General features: G+C 41.5%; 1 protein-coding gene across 1 annotated transcript in view; it reads left to right on the plus strand.

The window, feature by feature from the left end:
• trappc9 (trafficking protein particle complex subunit 9) overlaps window positions 1-24624 on the plus strand; it is a 353332-nt gene that overhangs the window by 160343 nt on the left and 168365 nt on the right. The window contains exon 17 of the mRNA XM_078215491.1: window positions 10500-10630. Within this exon, the coding sequence (XP_078071617.1) occupies window positions 10500-10630 (131 nt within the window). The remainder of the gene's footprint in view (window positions 1-10499; window positions 10631-24624) is intronic.

Below are 24624 nucleotides of genomic sequence, written 5' to 3' on the forward strand. Positions count from 1 at the left end.
TGAATGCACGGTAGCTGGTCAGCAGTCAGCAAAAAGAATGAATTAAATGCAGCATCTTGTGCAATCATTTGAAATTAGAATGAAATGCACTGTGATAGAGTGATTGTATAAAGGAAAATGTAATTCAGTGCAGATTTAAAAATGCAAAATATAATGAGATTTATTTTGCTCCTGAGGAAATGGTGTTCACTGGTGCTCTAGAAAGTCATTGCTGTGGATGGATATAGAGAGGAAGATTGTGAAAAAAACAGTTTTGCTTCAGATGGATATTGACAATGACTACGTGAAGAAAAGACAGTGAGATGTATAAAGTTACAACAGAGAAACAGTGAGTGGTTCATACATCAAGTTGCATAAAATCTTCAGCACAGAAATAGCCTTTCGACACAACTGGTCTATATGGCCATTTATACACACATCGTCATTTAATCCAAATATCATTAGTTGTCATCTATGTCCAACGAATGTCTAATGAAATCTGTAATGGTGGTGTTTATATAATGCGCTTTGAAGGCTAGTAAAGCTTGTGTTTTTAAAAAAAAAATTATGGGGATGTAGGCAAACCACCTTGGTTCCCTCTAAAGTTGTGTTTCCAACTAGACAGCAGGTAGATTTTGAGATAATAAATCTGAGGCAACAAGTTGTCAGGGAAGTAGTTCTGGGTTGTAACTACATGAATACCCTTTTGTTATATGAAATATTTGCTTTCATATTAAGCTGTTAAATTTCCCTTTCAATATTTGGTGGTTAGCTGATGGAACTTGCTTTTTTTTCATATCTATGTAATTAGCCATTTTAATCGTCGTTATTAGGCAATTTTGTATCAGAATTCAACTGGAGTAATAAGGCATGGTCTCTACTTTTTGAAGCCAACCTGGGGATTTCTAATAATCACTGAATTCTCCATGATCACATAATGCTTTCAAGCAACTTCTCTGCGATTATGTCAAACCAAAGGGCATAAAAAGTGTCCAATCATGAGTCTCCCTCCAATTAGTGGAATCTGCCAAAATTGCAGTATTTGATGTGTAAACTGGATTTCTTATCCAAAACTGATTTGTATATTCTAGCATTGGCTGGCAATTTTTTTAGCTGAAGACTATACTTATCAGCGCTTTACAAACTTGAGTTTGTGTAGGATTTAAATATTGCTGTGCAAGCAATTAGTAGTTTTAAAATATCACTCGAGGAAATAAAGAATGCTGAACTGACTCCATCTACTGCAGAGTGCTTCAGTAAATGATGGATGTCATGTTTGAGCCATTGCTTCATGTATTAAAAAGCTTACTGCAATTTTGGCCGATTCCACTAATTGATGGGAGACTCATGATTGGACACTGAGAATTTTATGTCCTTTGGTTTGACATCGTACAGAAGTTGCTTGAAAATATTGTTATCTCGGAGAGTTCAGTGATTACTAGAAATTCCAAGGTTAGCTTCAAGAAATAAAGACCATGCCTTATTACTCAATTTAAATTCCGATAAATCACTGAATAAATAAGGTTGAGGGCTGCATGGAAGTCCAAATACAATACATCTACTGGTTACCCTCTATGTACTCTGGTTGAGATTTCTTCAAAAAACTATTATAAATCAGTCAGAGGCGATTTCTCTTCCATGATGCCATGCAGACTCTGCTTGATGAATTATGATTTTCCAAATGTGCTGGTATTACTTCTTTAATAATTGATTCCAAGATTTTTCCGACAATAGATGTTAGGCTAATTGGCCTAAAGTTACCAGCTTTTTGTCTTCCTCCCTTTTTTAATAGGGTTGTCACATTGGTAGTATTCCAATTCTCTGGCACTTCGCCAGAATCCAAGGTTTTTGGAAAATTACGACCAATGCATCCACAATCTCTAACTACTTCCTTTAGGATGCAAGCCATCAGGCTCAGGGGACTTATTTGCCTTTAGCCCCATTAGTTTGTCTAATACTACTTCTCTAGTGATGGTGATGATACTTAATTCCTCTCCCATATTCTTTAGTATTAATGGGATGTTTGGAGTATCTTTCACCATAAGGACTGATGCAAAGTATCTGTTTACCACCTCTGCCATTTCCTTGTTCCCCATAACTAACTCCTCAGATTCATTTCGAAGAGGCCTCTGTTCACTTTGACCTTATTCTTCCTTTTTTTATATTTAGAGAAGCTTTTATGTTCTTTGCTAGTTTGCCATCGTAATTTATTTTCTCTCATCTTTTTAATCCTCCTATGCTGATTCTGAAGACCCCAGTCTTCAGGGCTATCATTGACTTTTGACTCTTTGTATTTTCTTTCTTTCAACTTAGTACTCTCCTAACTTCCTTGATTAGCCATGGTTGGTTTGTCCCTCTTATATCCCAGTAAGGAGGAAAGGTTTTTGCTAAAAGTCATGAATTATTTCCATAACTGCATGCCACTGCTTGCTTACTATCTTTCCTGTGAATCTATCCTCCCAGTCCCCTTTAGCTAACTCTATCCTATTTCAGTGTAATTCCCTTTATTTTAGTTAAACACAGTTGTTTCCAACCTATGCTTCTCTCTCTCAAATTGAATATCAAATTCTATCATGTGATGATCACTAATTCCTAGGGGATCTTTTACTCTGAGATTATTTATTAAACCTAGCTCATTACCCATTACCAGATCCAAGATGGTCTCTTTTTCTAGCATTCCAGAGAGATTTTCCAACATTTTCAGTTTTTGTTTCAGATTCCAGCATCCGTAGTAATTTACTTTTAAAATAGCCTGTTCTCAGGTTGGCTCCATGATATATTGCTGTAGGAAACTATCCCCAGTACACCACTGCTGCTGTGACTCTCCTGCAGTGGGACATGACATACCCAGTGTTATGCATGTTGGGGCATAGCCTCTTTTAAGGGAATGGGCCATGTGACCTCCAGTGTGGGGTGAGCTGTTGGGATCCACTCATAGTGGGCAGTTTACGTTTGGAGTGTGGAGTGACAAGACCTAATATAGAGCTGTGTTGCATGACGTCTGATTGTGGAATAGTTGTTCAGGAGAAGCCTCAGTACAACAGATTTAACAACCAGGAATGATGGTGGGGTTGTAAGGTATGATTCTGTTGCTTGACGAGTCCATGAGATAGCTCTCCCAATTTTGGCACAAGACCTCAGATGTTAGTAAGGAGGACTTTGCTTGGCTGACGGAGCTGAATTTGCCATTGTCGTTCCTGGTGTTTAGGCTGATGCTGATTTCTAGTTTCATTCCTTTTTGCTTTCTTTGTAGCTGTTGAATCCAACTGAGTATTTCAGCTCAGAGGGTATTCAGGAGTCAACCACATTGTTGTGGGTCTGGGGTCATGTGTAGGTCAGGACAGACCAGTTAAGGACAGCAGATTTCCTTCCCTGAAGGACTTTAATGAAGCAGATGGGTTTTTATGGCAATGGCCGTCATTAGACTTTTGATTGCAAAGTTTTATTGAATTCGAATACCACTGTCTGCCGTGGTGGAATTGGAACCTGGGTCCCCAGCGTATTAACCTACTAACAATGCAGATATGTCCATAGGAACATAGGAATTAGGAGCAGAAGTAGGCAAATTCAGCCCTTCAAGCCTACTCCGCCATTCAATCAAACCTTGACTGATCTCTCCCTGGTCTCAAGTCCACCTTCCCCGCCTGTTCCCCTTATCCCCTTTATCTTTTTTTAAATTAGAAATGTATCTATCTTCTCCTCGAAACTATTCAACAATTCAAACTCCACCGCACTATGGGGCAACAAGTTCCACAAGTTCACCACCCTCTGTGAGAAGTAGTTCCTCCTCATCTCAGTTTTTAATCTACCACCTCTTAACCTATACCTGTGACCTGTTGTTCGTGATTGTCCCATAAGAAGAAACATTTGGTCTACATTTACTACTTCAATCCCTTTTAAAATTTTATGCATCTCGATCAGATCCCCTCTCATCCTTCTAAACTCCAGTGAGTATAAGCCCAAACTATTTAATCTCTCCTCACACCTTTCAACCCTTTCATCCCTGGAATCAGTCTGGTGAACCTCCTCTGAACTGCCTCCAATGCCACCAAATCCTTTCTCAAATAAGGAGACCAAAACTGGATGTTATTCTAGATATGGTCTCCAACACCCTGAACAATTGCAACAACATTTCTCTTATACTCCAGCCCATATGAAATAAATACCAACATCTCATTTGCCTTTTTTATTATATGCTGCACCTGCATACCGACTTTATGCAATTCATGAATGTAGACACCCAGATTCCTCTGCCCAAATGGACTTTGAATCTGCTTTCCATTTAGGTAGTAATTTGCCTTTCTATTTTTGTTCTGCCAAAATGGACAACCTCATACTTGGTGTATGTCACTGTGCATATTCTCTCCATCCTTCCCAACGCATTGTGTTGTGTGGAAGATGCATTTATTGTAGGATTGAAATGAATAATAAATTCCAAAGTGATCTGATATAATTTAGCTAAATTAGTAGTATTAAATTTGAGTTTTAAAATGTACTAAATGTTCATTAATTTCAAATTGTTAAAAGTATTTGCTTTTTGTATTGAAGTAATCAGTGATCAACATCCTGCCTTTTTTCATTGATGGCTCATTTAATTTTGAGAATATTGATGCCCATGGTGTTCAAGATCCAGGAACAATCAGAACACAATTAGTCACCAGTAGGAGATAATGTTTTAAATGCTGGAGGCAACTTAATTTACTAAAAATATACAAGCATTTAACTAAATGCAATGATTGGTGCATTCAACAGCTTGATTAATGCTAATATTACTGACTGTCATTTATCTTGTCTTCCAAGCAGAAGAGCAATAACATTGAGTTACATAAATTCTCCTTGCCTTTATCCATTTTTTCTTTGTGAGTTTAATTAAGATGTACTTCATTGATGCTAAACTAGTTCCATTTGATATCATAAGAACATCTTATGGAGGTGCATATCTTGTTAATTTTTGATTTGTTGATGTCCAGTTATTCTAAATGCAACAAATAAAATTACTAGCTACCTGTAATAATTTCACTGGTATCACATGTTTCTCCAGCTCAGGAGTGACGACCTACTTGTAAGGACTGAATAAAAAAAACAGTACCAGCAGAGAGTATTTTGTTCTTGCTGAAGAACAAAGGTGTGGTTTCACTTTTGTAAAATATAGCCTTTTTTGAGGGGTATATTTCCTTAACAAACAATGGCATAATTATTATTGATCATAGGATAACATGATCGGAAGAGGGACTTTTATTTTGAGAGATGCACAAAATTGCCTGACATTAATTAAGTTTTTGTAGTGCTATAAATTTATAAGTTTGTATTTTCAGATGGATCAGCAATTCAAGCCGGCAACTGAAAGAATTGAAGTCAGTAACATAATTGTAAAATTGACATTATTACAAAGAAGTTGTATTCCTTTGGGCATTTCACGATTTATCTTTCAGTGGATCGGTGTTATTATGTTCCTTATTTTAGCTAACAAGAAGAACATGACATTCTTTTACTCTACTTCAAGCAAATTTAATTGCCATTCACAAACATAATATTTGTATTGTATTATATAGATGTCTTAGTCATAGAAGATAAGTGACTTTCACATTAAGAATTTATTTCACATAGCTGATAAACCGTAACAGAGAAATTGCTGTAGCAACTGAAGTTGGGCCTGTTTTGATAATGTTCAATGCCTTTTTTTTGTGTTCATATGGCTAACTTATACATCTTTTAATGTTCAGAATCGTCAATGAATTTCCGTCTTTCAAAATTATTATTTCTACATTGTATCCTAAATCAAATGATGAAATTATAGCATGCAAACAGAAATGCCACACAGGGTATTAACAAAGTGAAGTTGATGGGATTTAACCCTGCTGCAATTCATATGCAAGTATAGTGTTCAGTTATCGCATTAAAAGGCAGAAGAAAGTAGTCAAGTCAGCACAGAAGGGGTCATTTGACCTATTGAGTCCAAGCCAGTTCTTTGTAGAATACTAGGTTCCATTCCCCGCTCTACTCCCTTGACCTGCAAATTATTTCCCTCAATGTCCATTAATTTCCTTTTGAAATAATTAATTGTCTCCCTTTCCATCACCCTTGTAGACAGTGTGTTCCAGTTCACCACTGAGTAAAAAAAAGCTATCCTTCACATCCCCTCACATCATTTGCTGAAACCCTGAAATCTGTCTTCCCTAGTCATTCCACCATTAACTCATGGAATCACATTTTTTTACCAACCTTATTTAAATCTGTAATGACCTTGTACACCTTTACAAAATCTCTCCTCTTTTGCCTTTGCTACAAAAAAAGCAGCTCCCAGCTCCTCTAATCTAACAGTATAACTAATACCCCATCCTCGGAGCCATTCTGATAAATCTCCTCTGGACATTCGAGGATCTTCCCTTTCTCTATTTTCTTCCCGTTCTCGGGAGTGTATGAAGCAGACAAAGCACCTGCATATGTTTGTTTCCGTAGCTTGTATTTTCTTTGTCATGAACCTGAAGCTAGAGGCTGTAGCTTGAACGGTATTATTTTGCATTAAGCATGGTGCAACAGGCATGTCTCCTGTTCTTCAGCCTGCCAGAAGCACATTGGAAGAATTTGCACATTGATAATCAACATGTTCGGTCATGCTATGAATGTACCTTCTGTCGCCATCATGTCTTGGAATGGGACTCAAACCTGGAGTTTCTGGCTCCAAGGCAGGGATGCTACCCGCTGTGCCATGAAACCTCCTTACTCTCATGGATATTCACATCCTTCTGTAAGAATGGTGATCAGAGTTCGATGATTGCTGAGGTTGTGGCCTAGCCAGAGCTTTCTTGTCACAACCATGTTAAAGTGTTCCGTTATAATGGTCCATGAACTAAGAATGTCTGTATGTGGTCCCCCATTTTAATTCTTGAGTGGTTCAATTTGAGAATAACCCAGTAGATGAGCTTTAGTCTTAAACAAGATAGCGGTTAGTTTATTATAAAAATTTCTGCTGAATGTTACATGGGTAAAACTGGTGCGGTTTTTTATTAAAATACAGAAACAAAATTTAAAATCAGTTAAAGTTTAAAAAAACTTAAGGATGAGATTTCAAATCAGTTTCTGATTAATTGGCTCATTCTTTGACTTCTTTTTGAAGTGGAGTTGAAACATTAGGGAGGCATGGTGGAAACAGTAATTAGCACTGCTGCCTCACAGTGCCAGGAACCCGGATTTGATTCTGGCCTTGGGTGACTGTCTGTGTGGAGTTTGCATGTTTTCTCAGTGTCTGTGTGGGCTGTCTCCGGGTCCTCCAGTTTCCTCCTACAGTTCAAAGATGTGCAGGTTATGTGGATTGACCATGCTAAATTGCCCCTTAATGCCCAAAAATGTATAGGTTTGTTAGATTAGCCATGATCAATGTGCAGGGTTATGAGGATAGGGTGGGGGTGTGGGCCTGGGTAAACTGCTCTTTTGGAGGATCAGTGTAGACTTGATGGACCGAATGGCGGCCTCCTGCACTGTAAGGATTCTATGGTTTAGCAGCTGTGATGGCTTCTGCAGTCAACTATTTGGAGATTTACCTTTTCAGATTGACTCAGTAGCTCAATAGGTTTTTGGGAGAGATACGGTTTCCTGCTCCTTACTAATTCGATGGTTATGTTATTTGTCGATTGTCCAGCAAAATAGCAGTTGATCCCCTGAAGGTGTTTCTGACATCCTTCCTGTTCCTAACAAATTCCTAAAAAAGTTTTACAGCGTTTCAAAGCATCAAATGGATGCAATGTTAATTTTGATAAATTTCCACTAGGACGATAACAGTTATGTTGAAGTCCCTTCCTGTTTTTAAAGTTAAAAGTTTATTTATTTATTAGTCACAAGTAGGCTTACACTGCAATGAAGTTACTGTGAAAATCCCCAAGTCGCCACATTCCGGCTGCTGTTTGGGTACATTGAGGGAGAATTTAGCATGGTCAATGTACCTAACCAGCATGTCTTTTGGACAGTGGGAAGAAACCAAAGCACCCAAGGAAACTCTCACAGGCACTGGAAGAACGTGCAGACTCTACACAGGCAGTGACCCAAGCCGGGAATTGAACCCGGGTCCCTGCCGGGCAGCAGTGCTCACCACTGTGCCACAATGCTTCCTGTTTCCTGTTCCCTCAGAAGTAAAGGTTTTTCACACCTTTTAGAATTTGATGGATATGCTTGGAGGAATTTTTGCATTTTTATTGACCATTTGTAACCAGCTCCAGAGGTATGAATCTGATGAGTTTGAATAAACACCGGAAGATACCGTGATGTCCGTAATACTTCTATTTTGAAAAACATAAAGGTTTGAAAACAGAAATGTGACTTTAAAACAGTTGTTCTTAAAATCTGTAATATCGTAATTGCACCTTTGTGACACTATAAAAGTTCAGCATAACTTCCCATCTGAATTGGATCTGAGCGTCACTTTTGTGAGAAGGGTGGTGACCAGGAAATTACAGACTAAGGGTGAGTGATTGGGAAACTTTTGGACAAAATTCTAAAGGACAGAATGTTGATGTAGTTTATATGAATTTTAGCAAAGCTTTAGACAAGATCCCATAAGGAAGACTGATTGAGAAGGTTAAAGCACATGGAAAGTAGGGAAACTTGGTGACATGGATCCAAAACAGGCTTAGTAATAAAACACACAGAGTAGTGGAAGAAGGTTGTTCGAGTAACTGGAGGATGGTGTCCAGTGGTGTGCCACAAGGATCAGTACTGCAACCCTTATTGTTTGTTATGCACATAAATAATTTAGATGGAAAATGGGGCGTGGGGGTTGGGGGAAGGGGGTGAGAGAGGGGAAGAAGAGAAGGAATGTTAAGCAAGTTTGCAGACGACACCAAGATTAGTAGGGTGGTTAATAGTGAAGAAAATGGTTGTAGGTTACAGGAAGATATAGATGGGCTGGTCAGATGGGCAGAGCAGTGGCAGATGGTATTTAGCCTTGATAAGTGTGAGGTGATGCACTTTGGAAGAAGAAACAAGACAAGGGAGTATTTAATGAATGGCAGCATACTATATAGCTCAGGAACAGGGGGATTTTGGGGTCATTATTTACAGATCCCTGGAGGCTGCAGAGCACGTGAATAGGATAGTTAAGAGGCATCTGGCACACTTGCTTTTACTAGTCGTGGTATAGAGTCTCAGAACAAGGAAGAAATGTTGGAGTCATACAGACCGTGGTTAGGCCACAGCTGGGGTAGTGTGTGCAGTTCTGGTCACCTCACTATCAGAAGGATGTGATGGCGCTAGAGAGGAAGTTCACTGGGATGTTGCCTGGGATGGAGCATTTGAGCTACGAGGAGAGACTGGATAGGTTTGGATTGTTTTGTTTAGAGCAGAGAAGACTAAGGTGATTGAGATGTATAAGATTGAGGGGTATGGACAGGGTGAGTATGGAGCAGCTGTTCCCCTTGGTTGAGGGGTCATTCATGAAGGGGTGTAGTTTTAGGGTGAAGGACAGGGGAATTTGAAAAATGGAATTCCACTTCGAGGGTGTTGGAAATCTGGAATGCACTGCCTAGAAAGGTAGTGGAGGCTGGAAACCTTATCTTTAAAACATATTTGGATGAACACTTGAAATACCTTAACTTTCACGGATCTAGGACAAGTGCAGGATTAGTGTGCCTTTAATGCTAGTTATTGTCACTGCAGATGTGATGGGCCGGAGGGCCTTTTCTGCACTGTCCGACTCTGTGACTCTATAACAGTCAGCCTGACCATGATCTTTAGGATGAGAGAGCAGACGGCTCAAAGGCACACATTCGTGTAGTTGTTGCAAGGCCTCATCAAGTCAGCCGATGACTAGTACGGTTCCAAATGTCAGCATCACCTTGAGGATTGGTATTCCAAGTATTCGTGTTACAGTTGATCTATATAAATACTGTTAACCATTATCATTGTTTCTACTTCACAAGGGATACCTCTTTGTGTGCATATTAGTGTTCAATTGTATGGATGTCTTATTTAAGGGAATGTTATGATAGTATATTGATTCGCATGTGAAGATAATATGTTGGATAAAATAAGTCTGATCACTTGATTGCATATTGATGCAAATCATATATCATTACATCATGTGTTCTGGTTAGTCTTGTAGTCAGTAGCACATGGAAGCAGAAGGAAGAAGTCTCCCAATAAAGCTATTTGCTTAACCTCTGTTCCAACCTTTTGATTGTGTTTGTGTTATTTTAAAACCTCAATTTAAAAAAAAATACAATATTAAGCTCTTAAAATCAGTTATTTATTTAACACCTTTCGTCTTTTATGTCTGTAAATGGCTGAACACCTTTGGTTTTTTGTGTATGTAAGTGGCTGCAATCTTTCCTGATTATCAAATCGGGAATACTGAGATGTCGCATTTTGTTATTTGTGTCCTGTAATGCTTTGTTTCTATAATTTTTTAAAATTTTGTAGTTTACATAAATTAAGGGAATTGATTAAATATTTTTGAATAATTAGCAGTTGTGTGTAGTAATACTCTTGTGGTTTGCTTTAAAATTGTTTCTGTCTCTTGTGCGTTTTAGATGGAATCAGTGTTGCTGGGTTACCATTGTCAAGTCCTTTTCGTCAGAACGGCAAACCACGATCAGAGAGCAAATCTACGATCTTCAATTCAGCTGACACCAGCAATAAGAGTGAATACAATCATATAAAGGTATGATTGCATTTAATATACTTTTGTGCAATACTTTGGGTGGTTGTAGTACTTCAAAGCTTGAGTTTTTTATTGTGACAACTTGAAGTATTTGGAACATAACAGAAAAAAGGAGCAGTCGTTCATTAAAAGCCAAGAGTCTGCTCAGCCATTGAATAAATTAATGGCCGATCCTCGATCCCACCCTGTGTTGTATGGGGTTGAAACGTGGACCTTGAGAAAAGCGGCTATTCAAAGTCTAGAAAGTTAAGAAATATCATTCGAGAGAAGGATGGAGCAAGACCATTTGAAATTGAAAATGGGAGACTCCTACAAAGGTCTAAAGAGAGAAGTGCAAAATGGCAAGGCTTGGAGAAATAAGCAGAGGACCTGTCCTGAGGCCAGATCTCTGCTTTGTCTGCCTTCATCTTACTGAGCATATTAATACTGTTTCACTCCAGTACACTGGCACTGGTACCATAAATGTTGTGACTTTTAAACTGGAAATTTTCTTGGGAGGTTTCCTGATTGATCTTCTGCCAAATTTACAGTAATTAATGAAAACTGATTTGAAGTTTAATTGGTAGAACCTTTGGTGCTACTGATCACTGAAATTCTTTGGCGATCCACTCCATTGTTTTCTTAAAATTAAAATCACCATTATGAAATTGCCTCACCACCATCTTAGAATCCATAGAATCCCTACTGTGCCCAAGGAGCCCATTTGGCCCATCGGGTCTGCACCAACTCTCCGAAAGCCCATCTTACTCAGGCCCAGCCAGGACTTTTGCCAACATTCAATTTGTTCAGCAGCTTTGGTCAGTCCTTGCCTCATTCCAAGATCTGAACTTCATTTAGTATGAGATGTCTAATTTGATGCCAAGGGTTGACAGGATGTTCTTTTGAACTGCCCTCACCTGTGATTCCTCGCTGCTGGACCAATTTTCTATCTGATGGCTCCTCCTCTTGCATCAAACCAAAATCACCTTCTTCATATTCACCTGATGGCAGAAACCATTTCAGCTATAAATGCTCAGTTTATTTGAGATCTCAGGAGTTGAGTATCCTCTTCAGTAGCCTTCCCACATGTCCCCATCACTCCGGTTAGTGATGAGCAGCACTAATGCTATGATTTTTGAGTGGGCAGCATGGTGGCACAGTGGTTCGCACTGCTGCCTCACAGCACCAGGGACCCGGGTTTGATTCCTGGCTTGGTTCACTGTCTGTGCAGAGTCTGCACATTCTCCCCGTCTTTGCGTGGGTTTCCTCCGGGAGCTCCGGTTTCCTCCCACAGTCCAAAAGACATGCTGGTCAAGTGCGTTATCCATGCTAAATTCTCCCTCTGTGTACCCAACCAGGTGCCGGAGTGTGGCAACTAGGGTATTTTCACAGTAACTTCATTGCAGTGTTAATGTAAGCCTATTTGTGGCAGTAATAAAAAAAGGAAGCAAACTATTCTTCAACACTTTTGATTAAAGTCACCATTCACTGAACTGATGTTGCTTTCCTGTATCAGTTGTGGGATCTATTTTAGGATGATCATGCTTGAGCTAGGTGGTATGTGTGGTTCTGTGACATTTTCAGATTATGCAGCGTAAATCAGTATGCATTTGGACAGAGAGCACAATAATGATCTGATACATAAAACAAACAAGATGCGAGTCATTTTTAAATAACAGGCCCATCCAGGATCTTTGCCAACATTCAATTTGGACAGCAACTTTGGTCAGTCCTTGCCTCACTCCAAGATCTGAACTTCATTTAGTATGAGATGTCTAATTTGAGGCAAAGGGATGACGGTGTTCTCACCTGTGCTTCCTTGCTGCCGGACCTGTGCTTCCTCGCTGTGGTCAATTAGAGAGCGAACATCTTGATTGTTCTGTGGCTTTCGCTTGTAAATGAACACCCTAATCAGATTAGTCCTGAACTTCCCTGTTCCTGGAGTTACTCAACAATTGACCGGCTCACTTGTTTCTGCTCAAGGACTGAGAAATGTGGCAACTTGCATGCTCTTTCCTTTACTTGAAAATTAAACTTTTTGTACACTTAACCTCTGTTATCCATAAAAATAGAGAAAATTAGAGCACATAACTTATTTTGTGAACTCCTTACTGTGTTGACAAATGATGGTTCTTGAATATCCTAACATCAAATGATGCTTACTTGATTGCAATACTCAGACAAAATAATTTTTTTTATCTACGACTTCTGAACCCAAGAATGGTCAGGCATGTGGAAATTGAGGGAAAAACCATCGGTTCTCATGTAGGATTGCTTATGTTATTTTCAAAAAGTATCATTCACACGACTTGTTGCTTCCCAGCATCCCTTCGGCAATAATTGGGAAGTGGGTGTGGTTGTGTGGGGAGATGGGCAGGAATGAATTGTGGACTCATTTAAGGCTTGCTTTTTGGCAAAAGGAATTTTATTTTGTGCAAAAATGAAATAATTAGTTTCAAGTGTTGCTCCTGTCATGATGTCCAAAATGTTTTAAAGTGAGCTAACATTCTATTTTATCCTGAGCCCAGATCATTTTGCAGTTTTGCTACTTTGGAATAGTCTGTATAGGTGTTTTTTAAGAATGTGCATCTCTGTGGAATAAATAATTTTCTGACCATGTTTTATAAGTTTCAAAATAGATTTTTGCACTTTGAGTGCATCTGTTTATTTTGAATAGGAGATTCACAGTCTACCATGATTCAATGTAATGCAACATATTGCTGGCAAGGTATGGTAAAGTTGAATAATTGGAACCATAGGCCATTCCATCCATCGAGTTTGCATCGCCTCTCCAAAACAGCATCTTACCCTGGCCCACCCCCCTTGCTTATCCCTGTAACCCTGTGCAATTACCATGGCTAATCTATCTAAGCTACAACTCTTTGAACACTTGGGGGCAATTCAGCATGACCAATCGACCCAATTCTCTGGGGGGGAGAAAAAGCTTTCTCTGATCTCTATCCAGTGGACATATCTGTTGAGAATTCTTTTACCAATCCCATTCATTTACCAAATCTTATTTTAAAAGTAGTGGCATTGGAAGGAATGTTGTTAGTTTATATTTTCATGTATTTATTTTAGCTGCCAATGGCAAGTACTGTGATATGATGACAAAAAGGTTGGGCAAGTTATGATTGCATGTACAGATTTTGTTTTTGTCAATGTTGTCTCAAGGGGAGGCCATTTCGCAGGCTACCCCCTGGGTGCCATGGCCTCCAGATTACTGGCGCCATCAGCTCCGCGCCAGAAATCTGTGCAGAGCTGCATAAATTGTGGTAACGTTCAGTACCATATATTTTGAATATCATTAGCAGGCCCGGGACTGAACCTCCGAGCCTGCTAGCATCTCCCATCCCACCTAACTTCCTGCACTAGGAGTGGTTCACTCCAGCCAAGTTTAGTATACTTTTGGGGAGCTGGTGGCCTGACCCTGCTGGAGTGAAGGGGTGGGGGGCAATAGAGGCCCCTCAGAGGGTTGGGTGTGGGAGCGTGTCCCTGGGCATTGCCAGCTTGGTATTGGCATTGACCACTGGGCATCCAGCAGTGCGAGGGGCCAAATGGGGACGGGGCCTTTCGTGGGGGGTGGGGGTTCCCGCTGCCATTCTGCATTTGGGCTGAGTGACAGAGGGAGGGAGGCCAGCGATTGGGGCTGGCCATCTGGGTGGGGGTGGGACTGGGGCTGGGAGGATGTATTGGGAGATTAGGGCTGAGGGGGAAGGAGGATGTGGTGAGGGGAGATGAAGGCGGGGAGGTGGCGGCGAGACCTGGACACATCCAGGGGTGTCGCAGGGCCAGTGGCAGAGCTAGCCAGTGATCAGGAGGCTGGCAGTGGAGAGCCAAATGACCAGCAATCTTGGCGCTGACAGATTAGTGCATGCACAGTGGCCCACTCAGCGCTACGCTGCCAGCCTCTCCAGCAGGGATAGGCCCCGCCCACTGATTTTTAGACTGATTTGCGCTAGTGCACTCTGTCTTGTGTAGTGTGTGGGAGATTCATTTTGAAACTCCCGCTGAAAAAAAAGCGTGATTTACTCCAGTTTTTATGTGAATTCGACACTTAGAATTTTTTGGGGAGAATCACCCCCAACTATTTTCTCCCCAGGTGTCTTGCTGGTCATTTAGTTAAGTCATGTGATTTGTTGAAAAAAAACTGCTTGCTGAAAGACCAAAATGAATTTGTAACTTAGAAAATAAAAGGAACTCGAGTGTCCAAATGTGTCTTTCCAATTTTACAATTTTTGAGAATTAAAATCTAATAACAATGATTGTTATTAGATTTTAATAGATTAGATTGTTCCACTGGAGCAAACTGAGTGGGAGTGATTGGAGGCAGGAGTGCTGGTGAGAGATTGATTGAATTATTTATTTATTTATTTAGTCAGCTAGTGTGTGTTTTTTTTTTGCCTTTACTTTTGTAGTAGTATTTTTCTTAAGTTTAAAGTGAAAACCGGAAGTGGGCTGCTAAGGAGTCTGGGAAGGGTTTTTTAAGCGCGCGAAGTATAAAAGGTAGGCTGCAGTATACAGCGGGCAGCGTCGGGAGCGGGCAGTGGAGTGCGTGGGAAGCAGAGTGTGAGCTATAAGGCTTTGGCTCACAGGGCTTCGGGGGACAGGGCGAGCAGGGGTGAGTTTAATTCATTTTTGCTGTTTCTACCTGGTACTGGCAAGGTATCTAGAGGGGATGAGTGTGCAGGCAGTGCTATGTTCCTCTTGCACTATGTTTGAGGTGAGTGACGACGACAGTGTCCCTGCTGATTACATCAGTGGGAAGTGCACCCATCTGCAGCTCCTCCAAAACCGTGTTAGGGAACTGGAGCTGGAGTTGGATGAACTTAGGATCATTAGGGACGCAGAGGTGGCCATAGACAGAAGCTTTAGGGATACAGTTACTCTGAGGAATGAAAACAGATGGGTGACGGTGAGAGGGGCTGGGAGGAAGCAGTCCGTGCAGGGATCCCCTGTGGTCGTTCCCCTTAGCAACAAGTATTCCGCTTTGGATATGGTTGAGGGGGATGACATACCAGTGGTGAGCCGCAGTGAGAGGATCTCCAGCACTGTGTCCGTCCCTGTGGCTCGGGAGGGTAAGGGGCAGAGCGGGAGGGCAATAGTTATTGGGGACTCGTTAGTTAGAGGGATAGATAGGAGGTTCTGTGGCAGCAAAAGAGACTCATGGATGGTATGTTGCCTACCGGATGCCAAGGTCCGTGACGACCGTGTTTTCCGGATTCTTAAGGGGGAGGGGAAACAGTCACAAGTCGTGGTACACATTGGTACCAACGACATAGGTAAGAGAAGGGACGGGGATTTAAAGCAGGAATTTCGGGAGCTGGGCTGGAAGCTGAGAGCCAAGACAAAACATGTGGTCATCTCTGGTACGTTGCCGGTGCCACGTGATAGCGAGTTGAGGAACAGGGAGAGAGTGCAGTTAAACATGTGGTTGCAGGGATGGTGTAGGAGGGAAGGTTTCAGATATGTGGATAATTGGAACACATTCTGGGGAAGGTGGGACCTGTACAAACAGGATGGGGTGCACCTGAACCAGAGGGGCACCAATATCCTAGGAGGGAAATTTGATACGGCTCTTCAGGGGGGTTTAAACTAATTTGTCAGGGGAGTGGGGAAAGGAGTTGTAGTCCAGAAGTCAGTGAGGGTGGTGAGGTATTGGGGGAGGTATCCGGGTCAAGGGTGGGTACCGGTAGACAGGTAGGTGGGTTGAAGTGTGTCTACTTCAATGCAAGGAGCATCCGGAACAAGGTAGATGAACTTGGGGCGTGGATTGGTACTTGGGACTATGATGTTGTGGCCATTACGGAGATTTGGGTAGAACAAGGACAGGAATGGTTGTTGGACGTTCCGGGGTATAGATGTTTCACTAAGTGTAGGGAAGCTGGTAAAAGAGGTGGAGGAGTGGCATTGTTAATCAAGGATAGTTTAACGGCTGCGGAAAGGCACTTCGAGGGGGATCTGCACACTGAGGTAATATGGGCTGAGGTTAGAAATAGGAAAGGAGCGGTCACGTTGTTAGGAGTTTACTATAGGCCCCCAAATAGTAATAGAGATATGGAGGAAGAAATTGCTAAGCAGATTATGGATATGTGTGGGGGTCACAGGGTAGTTGTCATGGGGGACTTTAACTTTCCAAATATTGATTGGAACCTTTGTAGGTCAAATAGTTCGGATGGGGCAGTTTTTGTGCAGTGTGTGTAGGCGGGCTTCCTGACACAATATGTGGATAGGCCGACAAGAGGTGAGGCCACATTGGATTTGGTACTGGGAAATGAACCGGGCCAAGTGTTAGATTTGGTTGTGGGTGAGCACTTTGGAGATAGTGACCACAATTCGGTGTCTTTTGTTATTGCAATGGAGAGGGATAGGGCCGTACGGCAGGGCAAGATTTACAATTGGGGGAGAGGTAATTATGATGCGATTAGGCAAGAATTAGGGGGCATAAGTTGGGAACAGAAACTGTCAGGGAAAGGAAGTAATGAAAAGTGGAACTTTTTCAAGGAACAAATACTGGGTGTCCTTGATAGGTATGTCCCTATCAGGCAGGGAGGAAATGGCCGAGTGAGGGAACCATGGTTCACGAAAGAGGTGGAATGTCTTGTGAAAAGGAAGAGGGAAGCTTATGTAGGGATGAAGAAACCAGGTTCAGATGGCTCGATTGAGGGTTACAAGTTAGCAAGGAATGAGCTGAAAAAGGGGCTTAGGAGAGCTAGGAGGGGACACGAGAAGTCCTTGGCGGGTCGGATCAAGGAAAACCCCAAGGCTTTTTACTCTTATGTGAGGAATAAAAGAATGACCAGGGTGAGGTTAGGGCCGGTCAAGGACAGTAGTGGGAACTTGTGTATGGAGTCAGTAGAGATAGGCGAGGTGATGAATGAATACTTTTCTTCAGTGTTCACCAAGGAGAGGGGCCATGTTTTTGAGGAAGAGAAGGTGTTACAGGCGAATAGGCTGGAGGAAATAGATGTTCAGAGGGAGGATGTCCTGGCAGTTTTGAATAAACTGAAGGTCGATAAGTCCCCTGGGCCTGATGAAATATATCCTAGGATTCTTTGGGAGGCAAGGGATGAGATTGCAGAGCCTTTGGTTTTGATCTTTGGGTCCTCACTGTCCACGGGGATGGTGCCAGAGGACTGGAGAATGGCGAATGTTGTTCCTCTGTTTAAGAAAGGGAATAGAAATGACCCTGGTAATTATAGACCGGTTAGTCTTACTTCGGTGGTTGGTAAATTGATGGAAAAGGTCCTTAGGGATGGGATTTACGACCATTTAGAAAGATGCGGATTAATCCGGGATAGTCAGCACGGATTCGTGAAGGGCAAGTCGTGCATCACAAATTTGATTGAATTTTTTGAGGAGGTAACCAAGTGTGTTGATGAAGGTAGGGCAGTTGATGTCATATACGTGGATTTTAGTAAGGCGTTTGATAAGGTCCCCCATGTCGGCTTACGATGAAAGTGAGGAGGTGTGGGATAGAGGGAAAGTTGGCCGATTGGATAAGTAACTGGCTGTCTGATCGGTGTTGTTAAACTTCTGTCTGATCGAAGACAGAGGGTGGTGGTGGATGGAAAATTTTCGGATTGGAGGCAGGTTGCTAGCGGAGTGCCACAGGGATCAGTGCTTGGTCCTCTGCTCTTTGTGATTTTTATTAATGACTTAGAGGAGGGGGCTGAAGGGTGGATCAGTAAATTTGCTGATGACACCAAGATTGGTGGAGTAGTGGATGAGGTGGAGGGCTGTTGTTGGCTGCAAAGAGACATAGATAGGATGCAAAGCTGGGCTGAAAAATGGCAAATGGAGTTTAACCTTGATAAATGTGAGGTGATTCATTTTGGTAGGAGTAATTTAAATGTGGATTACAGGGTCAAAGGTAGGGTTCTGAAGACTGTGGAGGAACAGAGAGATCTTGGGGTCCATATCCACAGATCTCTAAAGGTTGCCACTCAAGTGGATAGAGCTGTGAAGAAGGCCTATAGTGTGTTAGCTTTTATTAACAGGGGGTTGGAGTTTAAGAGCCGTGGGGTTATGCTGCAACTGTACAGGACCTTGGTGAGACCACATTTGGAATATTGTGTGCAGTTCTGGTCACCTCACTATAAGAAGGATGTGGAAGCGCTGGAAAGAGTGCAGAGGAGATTTACCAGGATGCTGCCTGGTTTGGAGGGTAGGTCTTATGAGGAAAAGTTGAGGGAGCTAGGGCTGTTCTCTCTGGAGCGGAGGAGGCTGAGGGGAGACTTAATAGAGGTTTATAAAATGATGAAGGGGATAGATAGAGTGAACGTTCAAAGACTATTTCCTCGGGTGGATGGAGCTATTACAAGGGGGCATAACTATAGGGTTCGTGGTGGGAGATACAGGAAGGATATCAGAGGTAGGTTTTTTACGCAGAGAGTGGTTGGGGTGTGGAATGGACTGCCTGCAGTGATAGTGGAGTCAGACACTTTAGGAACATTTAAGCGGTTATTGGATAGGCACATGGAGCACACCAGGATGATAGGGAGTGGGATAGCTTGATCTTGGTTTCAGATAAAGCTCGGCACAACATTGTGGGCCAAAGGGCCTGTTCTGTGCTGTACTGTTCTATGTTCTAATGATAAACAAAAGGTTCACTAATTTTTGCCCCTTTTTGATCCAGCACCCCCATACTGTTGACTCTTATCTGCCGCACAATCTGTTTTAACCCTTATACGGTGGACAAATAACCACAAGTAGACGTCTTATTAGTACAACCAATATTTATTTAAACCCACACAATCAATAATCACCCACCCAACCAACAATAAGTTATCCTACAGGAAAATACTAGAATTCAAGTCCCATACAAGACCTTGACTTGACTTTGCGTGACTGGCAAGTACACAAGCAGATATTGGCCTTTATCTGTGCAATGGTCTTGGTCATCCTCTGCGTAGTCTGGTCCTTTGGTCTGGTCTGGCACTCTGGCTCTGATCTTCCTTCCTTCTCGGGTGTGGTGGCTCTCCTCGTGCTGGTCGTTGCTGGTGATGTTCACCGTTGTTGTAGCTCGTTCGTGGGATCAGAGAGAGAGAAAGAGAGAAAGGGAGAGCTTCTTCTGTTGTGCAGCAGCTTTTATCCCTCCTTGGTTTCGTGTCCTTTTTGGGCGGTCTCCTGATTCTTGCCAATTGATCAGGGCTTGATCACCCTGATCGATAAGAGTCCAATCAGGTGCTGCCACACCGATCTCTGGGTGTGTACCCAATGGCCATGCCTGTAGGTGGTGGAGGCACATAGAGTTCACACCTCCCCCCCCCCCCCCCCCCCCCAAACATGGGGCCATGGCTCCCTCATGTCTGGTACACAACCCAGGGTGACCATAAAGTCTCTTTCATCCTGGAGATGAAACATATCCTGTTTATTCATTCGTCAGGGTTGCAGCCTGTTTGTCTCTGTCTTTTAAACTGCAGCCTGTCGTTTTAGTTCTTGCCCAATTGTCCCAGAGTGCTTTACAAATCACCATTTTAGATGGCCCGTTTGGCCACAATACATATTTTCCCAGCACTGTTTTAGCACCTTCTCTCTTTGCATGTCTCAGATGTTCACCGTCTCATCCATTCAAGTCTTTAGCAAGTCCACTCGTAATTTTCTTTATTGTAAATCTACAAATTATGCGTTTGATCTCCTGAATCCCCAAATCATTTTAAACTCTTCAATCATACTTCCTTCAGTACCTTCTATTTTCCAGTAAGACCTTATTTAGGAACAAATGACATAATGTGCACCAGTTATAGACCATGGCCGAAAGAAACATGTTTTGCTGGTGGGTACCACACAGACCTGAGAATGCCGGCTACCTTTTTCCCTTTTATTGAATGATGGGTTTTCTTTTGACAAGGCTTGTGACTGGATTTATACGATCAGTACTTTGTTGACGGATCTTTGCAAGTGTACAAATGGGAGCGGTGCATCCCCCCCCCCCCACCATCTTAGTTATTCTCATCCCATTCAATTGTGAAAACAGTAAGTGCACTACAGCTTCAACACTACTGATGCTGGGAGACATGTTTGCTTTATTTACTTGTACTTGTGACCCCTTTAAGGTGCCCATCTCAGTCATTGCATTCGGAGTATGAAAATGGTTATGCAATTCGTCAGGTATGGCATTAGCTGATGAACTGTGTCCAAGTATAAAGTAAAGCAAAGACATTGTTTATGCCAGTGAAATTTGTAATGCTTCTCCTGTAACCTTTTAGTGAACAATGCTTATATTGGTTGTGATCTGCAGTTCTCCAAGAGTTCTGCAATTGCTTAGATTTCATGGAGATAATTTGGGCAGTGGAAAATGTATGCTTTTTCTAATTTTTTTAAAAAAAAGAGCAACACAATTGTGTTTGTTACTATGACAGTTTATTTCCGGAAACATTGTCCTAGAATAAGGCAAGTTTGTCATTTCCATCAGTTCGATGTTTGCAAAACAGGTAAGGAAGCTAAATAATTCAGAAATGTTTCTGTGACTATCGGAACTCCTGGGTGTAAGTAATGCTAAAGCTTGTGGATGTTGAACTATACTTTTACGACTTGCAATAATATTTTGTTTGCAGTACAGTAGCCCAAGTCATATACAGTTACACAGTTTAGGCATATGGTAGCAAAGGGCTGCATTACAGGATTTAGTAATCCAGAGGCCTGGACTAATAATCCATTGATAAAAGTTCAAATCCTACCATGGCATCTGGGGAATATAAAATCAATAATTAACGAAATCAGGAACACAACACTACTATCAGTCATGGTAAATCTGAAGCCATTGGATTGTAATTAAAAATCCATCTGATTCACTAATGTCCTTCAGGGAAGGAAATTCACAGCGATGTGGTTTAAAAAGGTGGCTCATAATCACCTTCCTGAGGGCAATTGGAGATGGGCATTAAATGCTGGCCTTGCTCATGATGTGGAGATGCCGGCGTTGGACTGGAGTAAACACAGTAAGAAGTCCAACAACACCAGGTTAAAGTCCAACAGGTTTATTTGGTAGCAAAAGCCACGAGCTTTCGGAACAGGCTGTCCCTTCGTCAGGTGGGTGGGAGTTCTGATTACAAACAAGGCACAAAGACACAAACTCAATTTACATGAATAATGATTGGAATTTGAGCCTTTACAGCTAATTAAGCTTAATTAAGCTTGTGTCTTTGTGCCTTGTTTGTAATCAGAACTCCCACCCACCTGACGAAGGGACAGCCTGTTCCGAAAGCTTGTGGCTTTTGCTACCAAATAAACCTGTTGGACTTTAACCTGGTGTTGTTAGACTACTTGCTGGTGATGCCAACCTCCTGTGAATGAATCAAGAACTCCACAGTAGAGAGGATCTACTTCTGCTGAACAATGAATTTTGTGAATAATTGAGTCCCTTTAATTCTAGCCTAACATATATGGGAAAGTAATATCTTAAAACATTGATGACAAGTATGATACAACAAACATAAACTAAATTTAATTTTGCTGTTTATGAATGGGCTGAAACAGGAGGAATTTGATGCTAGCTGTGCATCGCAGCTTATTCGCATTTCTTTACCAGTTTTCATATAATAAGTACTTTAATTAGAACAGGGATTCACGACCTTTTTGCTTCTGTGACCCCCCCCTCCTATATTATAAAATAATTCATTGGACCCCGTAATGCAACACTATATTTTCTGTTCAGAAATTATTTGTACAATTAAAAGTTTGTATGCATTTCTCTTCTACTTTGTTTTAATTTGAAATATGGTACTTGTGCTGAAAAACAGTTTGGTCGATGTGGAGGGTCTTTCAATGAGCATGACATGCTCAGTGTTCTTCCTGGTTCAGTTCGCCAAGCTTGGTAAAATTATACTAAGGCTGTCATGGAAGCTGCTCGAGTGCTAATCAGACCAATATGTTGAGGCCCATGCTGGCTCTCTCTCACCTTCCTTGTTACTAATGAGCAGAAATGATTGTACTCGGTGAAACTGGATGCTGCCTCCTTGACAATTAACCTATGGGGCCTAGTGGTGGTCTATTTCCCCACACCCTGTGCAGGGCCTTCACACAGGCGATATTGTGCTGTGGTTGATTGGTGACTTAAGGCTGGAAGGTAAGATGTTGTGCCTGGGATACTGTCACCTTAGGGGAGTGCTATTAACTTTACTTTAAACTGTCTACATACTGAAGACAGAACCACTGATGGACCCCTTGAGACCTCCTCAATTACCTCTAGTAGGCTGCAAGTACTCAGTTGAGAACTCCTGAATTTTAAAATACGATGTAAATATAACTCTCTCGCATTCATTTGATTGGCAAAATGTTTGTCAAATCATTATAAGAATCAGCATTTAAATTATTGATTTTAATTTTTGTAGATTTCTTTTTCCGGTTACGAAATAGAAATGATAGGAATCATTCTTAAAATGCAGCTGATCCCCTTACAATTGATCAGTGAAGCAAAGAAAGTCAGCTTTTCTTTTGATTGTGTTGCAGAGTGGCACCAGGCAGGGGTACTGGATAAATATTTGAACTGAATTAATTTTAAATTATGAAAGGTCCGTTGGCTTTGTGCTACCGGAGTTTGTCCCGTGTCCCAGATTAAGGACACAAATATAGGTGACCTTAAATGTACAAGGGCAAAGTTTGGGGAAGAAATGAAGTACAGAAATAAAATGTGGATACCTGCAATTTCTAAACGGTGAAGCCATTGTGCCTAGTCTCCATTGACCAAATATGAAATGGGCAGATCTTTGAATAACATGTAGTCTAAACAAATAACCATGATATGCTGGCAGTCCAGTTTTATTGAAAGAAATGGAAATTGAGATATTTTAAAAATATCTATGCAAGCTTGATCGCATGATATTACTTGAATATAATCTGTGTTCCCATAATTGTGTTTACGAAATTCATGATTTAAACATTAGAAAGACTGAAATCTCCAAAAAGATAATTTGCTACATAACTTGCTGGCAAAATTGAAGGTCCATTCCACTGAAGCAACCTGGAATGCATGACCAGTATGCTGTTTATTAAGTAAAATGTCAGCTTTGATCTTTGAGGTGCAAGTTTGTGAAGTTATGACTGACAGGCTGGAGTGTGGACTGCATAGAAATGAAAATCAATTGCTCAAAGGTTCAGTTCAGTAAAGATTTCATTTTGTTGCCACAAGACTAAATGGATTTCAATTATGATTTTTTTTTAAAAGAGCAGAGCTGATATTGGGCAGTGCCATTGATGTCTAGAATTGTATTTTGAGGAAATGCAGCAGTAATCTTTATATTTTTTAATCTACAAATTGGTTCTATTTTCCACTTGTATGATATATCGTAAATTATTGGTTTAATTTCTCTTGAAGCATGTATAAATGGATTCTTGCAGAGACTTTTACTGAAATTTGTGGCAAATTTCATTAAATCTGAGCACTAAACTTCCTGCATTGATCTGTTTATCTATTAACAATGGCCCAGGTGTTAGTCTCTGGACTGAAGGTGTGCGCTGAGGCTCGATGGATGTCCAATGTGCTGAACTCCTTGGGAATTTCATAGGAATTTGAACTTCTGATGGGCAATTCTTTTGTTCCATAGCACCCTCCACAACTGTCTCAGACTCAGGTCAGAGTTGGATACTTTGGAGAGCTCCGTGGTACTAAGCCAGGAAATGTTAAACAGATTAAAACCTAGTCTAACTCCTGGTTAACTTCAGAAGTGCGTGAGCCCCTGCTCCCCCCCCCCCCCACCCCCCCCAAATATCCCTAAGCCAACTCCACTATACTACCTGTTGACCTTCTGACACCAGCTGTCTAGCTAGTACAGGAATGAGATAGAGAATCTGGTGAACTGGTGCGGCAACAATAATCTCTCCCTCAATGTCAACAAAATGAAGGAGATTGTCATCGACTTCAGGAAGCGTAAAGGAGAACTTGCCCCTTTCTACATCAACGGGGACGAAGCAAGGGTCGAGAGCTTCAAGTTTTTAGGTGTCCAGATCACCAACAACCTGTCCTGGTCCCCCCATGCTGACACTATAGTTAAGAAAACCCACCAATGCCTCTA

Source organism: Mustelus asterias, chromosome 7 (assembly GCF_964213995.1).
Source record: "Mustelus asterias chromosome 7, sMusAst1.hap1.1, whole genome shotgun sequence".
Classification (NCBI taxonomy): domain Eukaryota; kingdom Metazoa; phylum Chordata; class Chondrichthyes; order Carcharhiniformes; family Triakidae; genus Mustelus; species Mustelus asterias.